Source organism: Myotis myotis, unplaced genomic scaffold, assembly GCF_014108235.1.
Source record: "Myotis myotis isolate mMyoMyo1 unplaced genomic scaffold, mMyoMyo1.p scaffold_m19_p_10, whole genome shotgun sequence".
Lineage (NCBI taxonomy): Eukaryota > Metazoa > Chordata > Mammalia > Chiroptera > Vespertilionidae > Myotis > Myotis myotis.
In genome coordinates this window covers 65,782,043-65,789,326 of record NW_023416314.1, presented here as the reverse complement: position 1 = coordinate 65,789,326, position 7,284 = coordinate 65,782,043, and the positions used below count along the sequence as shown (strand labels likewise).

At 39.6% G+C, this 7,284-nt stretch overlaps 2 protein-coding genes across 2 annotated transcripts; both read left to right on the top strand.

The window, feature by feature from the left end:
* Positions 1-229: 229 nt before the first annotated feature.
* Positions 230-1,174, top strand: LOC118665489 (olfactory receptor 5D13-like). The gene has a single exon (XM_036326936.1). The coding sequence runs from the start codon at positions 230-232 to the stop codon at positions 1,172-1,174; it is 945 nt and encodes a 314-aa protein (XP_036182829.1).
* Positions 1,175-6,140: 4,966 nt separating this feature from the next.
* LOC118663994 (olfactory receptor 5D14) lies at positions 6,141-7,079 on the top strand. Its single transcript, XM_036323900.1, has one exon. The coding sequence runs from the start codon at positions 6,141-6,143 to the stop codon at positions 7,077-7,079; it is 939 nt and encodes a 312-aa protein (XP_036179793.1).
* Positions 7,080-7,284: the final 205 nt, after the last annotated feature.

Below are 7,284 nucleotides of genomic sequence, written 5' to 3'. Positions count from 1 at the left end.
CATATAAGTGAGATCATGTGATATTGATCTTTCTCTGGCTGGCTTATTTCGCTGAGCATAATAATGGAAAAGGGGGAACATCTGTAATACTTTCACAATAAGGACAAAAAAGAAGTTAATAGAGCTTAATGTTTTTCCCTGCCACATGGTAGCTGTTATATAAATGTACTGTCATTATTATCATTGTTGTTATTTTTATCATTATTTCAGATGTTCTCCAGTAACAACCATGTTGTTGACTGAAGGAAATCGGAGTGCTGGAGCCACATTCACTCTCTTGGGCTTCTCAGATTTTCCAGATCTCCAGGCGCCCCTGTTCCTGGTATTCCTGATCGTCTACATGGTCACTGTGCTGGGAAACCTGGGCATGATCATGATCATCAGGACCAGTCCCCAGCTTCACACCCCCATGTACTTTTTTCTCAGCCACTTGTCCTTTGTAGATTTCTGTTATTCCACTACTATTACACCCAAGCTGCTAGAGAACTTGGTTGTGGAAGACAGAACCATCTCTTTCCCAGGATGCATCATGCAATTCTTCTTGGCTTGTTTATTTGCGGTGGCAGAAACATTCATGTTGGCAGTGATGGCCTATGACCGATTTGTGGCCGTGTGTAGTCCTCTGCTCTACACGGTAGTCATGTCCCCAAAGCTCTGTGCATCACTAGTAGCTGGACCCTACACCCTGGGAATAGTATTTTCTCTGCCACTCACCTATTTTCTCCAGGCATTATCCTTCTGTGGGTCTAACATCATAAATAATTTTTTCTGTGAGCACTCTGCCATTGTTTCTGTCTCCTGCTCTGATCCCTACATCAGCCAAGTGCTTTGCTTTGCCATAGCCATATTAAATGAGGTGAGCAGCCTGGTAATCATTCTCACTACTTACCTTTTCATCGTTGTCACTGTCATAAAAATGCCTTTAGCTAGTGGGCGACAAAAAGCTTTCTCCACTTGTGCCTCTCACCTTACTACCATCACCATTTTCCACGGGACTTTCCTGTTCCTTTATTGTGTACCCAACTCCAAAAACTCAAGGCTCATAATCAAAGTAGGTTCTGTATTTTATACAGTGGTAATTCCCATGCTGAACCCTCTGATATACAGCTTCAGAAACAAAGTTGTGAAGGAGAGTGTCAGGAAATTAATTCATCGCTCAATACAATTTTGTTGAAGATTTATATTTCCAAGAGGAATTTGATTTACTATATTGAGAATTGTTCAGTGCTTCTAGTAGAGATGATGATTTAAATTACTTAGGCAATTCACCAAAATTTTAAATCTCTTGCAATAACTACTTATGTGATAATTTGATTTCTATTCATTTCAGTGTGAATTATAAGTGAAGTGACATAGTGTTGTAGGTTGAATAATGTCCTATAAAATATCCATGTCCATCCAGAAGCTCAGCATGTGACACTATTTGAGAATAGGCTCTTAGAAGATGTAATTAAGGTAAAGATTGAGATGAGATTATACTGGAATAGGCTCAAATCCAAATGAGCATGTTCTTATTGAGAAAAGAACCCAAGAACAGACACAGGGAAGAAGTCTTAGAAAAGATGGAGGCAGGGATTGGCATTTTGCGGCTACCAGCCAAGGCACTCCAGGAACCACCAGAATCCGGATGATGCAAAGGATTCTCTACTAGCATCTTCAAAGGGTGCATACCATGCCGGCATCTTGATTTCAGGCTTCTGGTCTCCAGAAGTATGAGAAAATTTCCATTGTTTTACACAACCAACTTTGGGGCAATTTACTGTAGCAACTCTAGGAAATTTACTTAACAGTAAATATGAGACCATGAAATCCAAATTTCTTGACTCTAAGTTGGCATGGCAAATTATTTTTTAAATCATTCTTTAATTCCATTTAAGCAATGGGAATGTTGGGGCTATAGATGAATTCTGAAATGTTATAGCTAGGAGTGTGAATATAGAAGATTAGCAATGAGAGCTTAGAGACAATCTCTCAGATCTGGTCAACTTCTTGAGTCTCTCCACAGGGCCTCATGTACTTTTATTATAGTGTAGGAAGTGGTGTTAAACATGATGACTCTGAATATCAACTAAAAATGTTGATTTTATAGAAATTTCTAGAAGGATTACCAAAAATGAGAAATCTGTAGTTATTAATCTTGCAATCTGATGTGTTAAACTTGATTTTGTAATTCTATTTGTTAACACAGAGGATATCACAATATGTTTCAGAAATAGTTTGCATAATTTTGATTTGTTCTTAAAGGTTAACTTTTAAGTAATTACACATTTTACCTGCATGGCATATCTGCCAGACAGGTACAGCATTATTGCAGCTGTTTTGATTGAAATGTCCTCTACGTTTATTACTCATCTGCTGGCCTTAACCCGGTGTGTTGCTCTTAAATAAAACTTTCTGACTTCACTTTATACTATAAAGATATACCGCAAGTAGGGGAGGCCGGGGGAAGGTCAAGGGGGAAAAAAGGAGACATATGTACTACTCTTTGTAATACTTTAAGCAATAAAACAAAATAAAAAAAAAAGACATACCACAAAACCTAATCTTATATGTGTGAGCAAGTTGGCAATTGTAAAACATAAAGTAAACGCATATTTTATTTGTAATTTTCTTCAGTTTTAAACCAGGGTTCCCACATAACTTTATCATAATATCATAATATCCAGACTCGTTTAAGGGGATATAGAGTGCACAAAAGATGCATACTTCTGTTTGCTCTTACCTCCTAAACCACATGCAATTCAAAAAAAAAAAAAAAAAAAAAAAAGAAGAAAGAAAAAGAAAAAAGTCATTCTTAGCAGTGCTGGTTTATAACCATTTCCTGGCTTTTGTAAGTCTCTACCTTACACAGTCGCCATGTCCCAGAAGCTGTGCTCCATCCTTCTGGCTGAGAGCTACACCTGGTCTCATTACATGGCTGCAATCATTTGGGAGCTCTTCTGGGTCTAAATTTCCATAATGATGCCACTGTTTTGTTAGGTGACATGGTGCTGGCTGTTGGCTGGGGTGCCTCAGTATTCTCCCATGAAGTCTCTTATCTGCTAGTACAGTGGCTCTCAACCTTCCTAATGCCGCGACCCTTTAATACAATTCCTCATGTTGTGGTGACCCCCAACCATAATTATTTTCGTTGCTATTTCATAACTGTAATTTTGCTACTGTTATGAATCGTAATGTAAATATCTGATATGCAGGATTTATTTTCATTGTTATAAATTGAACATAATTAAAGCATAGTGATTAATCACAAAAACAATATGTAATTATATATGTGTTTTCCAATGGTCTTATGCGACCCCTGTGAAAGGGTCGTTCGACCCCCAAAGGGTGTGAGACCCACAGGTTGAGAACCGCTGTGTTAGTAGGTTACCCTGCCTGCCTTATGTAGCAACCTCTGAACAGTGTTTGGAGAGACTGGAAGTAGAAGCTATAAGGCATCTTGGTGCCTCTGCTCCAGAATCTATTTAACCTCACTCCCAACACATTTTCTTGCTAAAACAAGTCACAATTCCAGCTTGCTGGATCAATTCCTGTGCTCCCTAGTGGAAGTATCACTCCTCTAAACTACTACAGCTCATGGTTTCCCTTATGGGAAGCAGGGATCTTGCTGGTGGGTCATAATGGATTAACAGGTAGAAAAGCCACTCCCATTTCCACCCCTCACCCATAAATTCCGGGTCCCATAAATTACTGGAGAAATAGCAGTTGTATACTGGTTGCAGATTTAGAGCACAGAACACATTCTGGAGGCCTTTATTCCATTCCTGTAAAGCAGTGGTTCTCAACCTTGGCTGCACATTAGAATCACCTGGGAATCTTTTTAAAATCCTGATTTCTGGCCCTCATCCTCCGGAAATTCTGTTTCTTTGTTACTATTGTTGTGGCCCCACCCCATAACAAAGAAACAGAATTTCCGGAGGATGAGGCCCAGAAATCAGGATTTTAAAAAGATTCCCAGGTGATTCTAATGTGCAGCCAAGGTTGAGAACCACTGCTCTAAAGTATTGCCAACAGAGCTTGTCCCATAACTGAGGTGTGAAAGGCTAGTCCAATATTCCAGGCACACTGTTTGAATTTCTGAATACTAGGTGAGTTGTTCTTCACCACTGTCTTTCAGGGACACCCTAGGACAGGGCTAGAGTGTCACAGCTGTCCATTTTTATAGAATCATCTAAAAATGAGGTCCCAATGCTTTCTTCCATATTCAGGTTGTCATAAAAAATTCCTCATGAGGATACATTATAAGTTCAGTCTTTGAAGGACAAAGCAACAATAGCATGGATCATGGGCACCTGAACCACTTACTCATGTAAATTACTTGTGTCTTCAGGAACAGGAATGCTATCGACTGCTGTGTATGTCTAATGTTATGGGTTGGTGGGATAGACAACGCCCAGCTGAAGAAGTGTAGGTTGCATAGGAATGTGGTAGCCTGTGGTCACTCATTTAGTCCATATTAGGGTCCATTAAAAAGTCAGAAAGCTGTTTCTCAAAAGGTGAATAGTTATCTGCTGTGGAAGTTGCTGCTTTGTTTTAAAATTCTAATGGTCTAATCTGCAATTCACTATCAGGGCTTTCCAAAGTTCTGCACAATCCTTATCTGTGAATACACTTCAAGGACAATCATGTAATCAGGTCATTTGTTCAAAATAACACAGAAGCTGGCATGGCAGACTGGACTTGTTTTGGGATTCACAAAAATGGACGATATTTTGAGTAACTTTGTAAATGGGTTGGAGTAACTTGCCTAAAATGGGTGTATGCTGTCCACCAAATCAAAAGAGGCCTACTGAATTTTGGTGTAGAGGAGGCAGAATTTGAGAACTATGGTTATACCTTAGCTTTATTAATTCTAGAGGGTGCTTGGTTGTGTGCAAACAAAGGCCGATAGTCCATTTCAAGCAGCAATTTTTCTGTGTAATTTCAAAGAAATTCTAGTCATTAAAAATGACACAAGGGACTTAGCATTTGCCTTGATTACCTGTTTTGATGCTTGTGAGAAATAAGTTGCTAGGGATTCTCCAGGGTTTGAGTCCCTGGGGCTACAAGTTAGATGTAAGGGCTTTGATGACTCTGTTACACTCCGCTTATGAGAACAGGAGGGTGGTGGCCTGTTCCTCTGTAGCAGGTAAGTTTATTCAGGTTTCTATGAAACAGTGAACATATTTTCCAAATGTGATGATAGGGTTTTCTTTTGATAGTAATTCACTGTAAATGCTATCCAATTCTGAGTTTAATTACATTAAAGAAAGAAGTGTTAACTTCTTTGTGGAAATATTTGGCTTCAAGTCCATTGGCAACCTTTTCACAAAGAACAGAGTAAATTTTCTACCTGGAAATAGATATATACTCATATCCTCCTTATATGCACTTTCTATTGGTATATAAACTTTCACAAGAAAGAGTATTAATTAGTTCTGAGAGCACTCTACATGGTAAATCTTGAGACCCTTAAGAGATGTATCTATACAATGTCTGGGTTGTAATAGAAGCTAACTCTTAGGCTATAAACCCTAATAAAGTGTATACTATACTCAGAGGTCAAAAGGAGCCACCGTTCTCCTCAGCCCCTCAGTAGCTAAGGTATTCAATGAAAGAAGTCGCCTTTTCTAAACAAAAGGTGCTAAGTTGGAATTGATACATTTTCCCTAGATTTCTCTAATATTTACTTTATCCTTAGAATAGAAACATATTCTCTTGAAGATTTTAGTTGATTTATGTGTACAGGCAGAATACAATAACATTATATGTTCTTTTTTGAGGCAAACATTTCACTTTTTTCCCCCCACAGACTCACTATGCATTCACCTATGTGCAAACATTTTTATCCGCTGTGTGCATATTATGCTACTAGTCAGTGGGGATGTACACACTGTGATTCGATAAGCATTTCTTATGAAAACACAAAGTGCAATGGAAATGCAAAGGTGTTTAAGAGACTCAGCTTGGTTTGTTATACCTGTAGCAATAATCTGCATGAGACATGTTCTGTATGGAATAAACTAGGACCCAAAACTCTTTTTTATCATTTTGTTTGGTCTACCGTAGAAATTCATGATATGCTTGTTGCTTACTGCCATACATTTCTTTGACAGAAACAACTCTCTTTCCCCAGCCCGCCCTTCAAATGTACCGTAGTGATGGCTGCAAGAAATAGGAGTGTGGAGACAATCTTTGTCCTCTTGGGTTTCACAGATTACCCAGAGCTTCAGATCCCCATCTTCCTCGTGTTTCTGGTCATGTACATCATCACCGTGGTAGGCAACCTCGGAATGATCATAATCATCAAGATTAACCCCAAGTTTCACACCCCCATGTACTTTTTCCTGAGTCACCTTTCTTTTGTTGATTTTTGTTACTCTTCCATCGTTACTCCCAAGCTGCTTGAGAACTTGGTCATGGCTGATAAAAGTATCTTCTATGCTAGCTGCATGTTGCAGTACTTCCTATCCTGCACTGCTGTGGTGACTGAGTCCTTTTTGTTGGCAGCGATGGCCTATGACCGCTTTGTGGCCATCTGCAATCCTCTACTCTATTCAGTGGCCATGTCACTAAGGCTCTGTGCCTTGCTGGTGGCTGGGTCATATCTCTGGGGCATGTTTGGCCCCTTGGTACTCCTTTGCTATGCTCTCCAACTTAATTTTTTTGGATATAATGTAATTAACCACTTTTTCTGTGAATATACTGCTCTCATTGCCGTCTCGAGCTCTGATACACACATTCCCCACCTGCTGCTCTTTGGTTTTGCTACCTTCAATGAGGTGAGCACACTGCTGATTATCCTTGCTTCATATGCTTTTATTTTTGTGACTGTACTGAATATCCGTTCTGCCAGCGGGCGTCGCAAAGCCTTCTCCACCTGTGCCTCCCACCTGACGGCCATCACCATCTTCCATGGGACCATCCTTTCCCTCTACTGTGTGCCCAACTCCAAAAACTCTCGGCAAACGGTCAAAGTGGCCTCTGTCTTTTACACAGTGGTCAACCCCATGCTGAACCCTCTGATCTACAGCCTGAGGAATAAAGACGTGAAGGATGCCTTCTGGAAATTCATAAACACAAAAGTTCCATCCCACTGAACCAACCTCAAAAGGTGTTTTCAATCCCAATGAACAATAGGAGCAGAGCCTATAACACGTCTAAAATAGCATATATTTGCATGAGGTTTTTATAGGTGGCTGTGATGTTAATATTTTGTGTATTGGTTAGCTCAAATCCCTTGATGATGCCAGAAAAGTTAATTTTGGGACGGACTCCATAGGATTTTGATCTGAAAAACATTTA

What these genes read in the sequence shown, in the direction of transcription:
- LOC118665489 (XM_036326936.1), top strand. Translation starts at nt 230, where the DNA reads ATGTTGTTGACTGAAGGAAATCGGAGTGCTGGAGCCACATTCACTCTC.
- LOC118663994 (XM_036323900.1), top strand. Translation starts at nt 6,141, where the DNA reads ATGGCTGCAAGAAATAGGAGTGTGGAGACAATCTTTGTCCTCTTGGGT.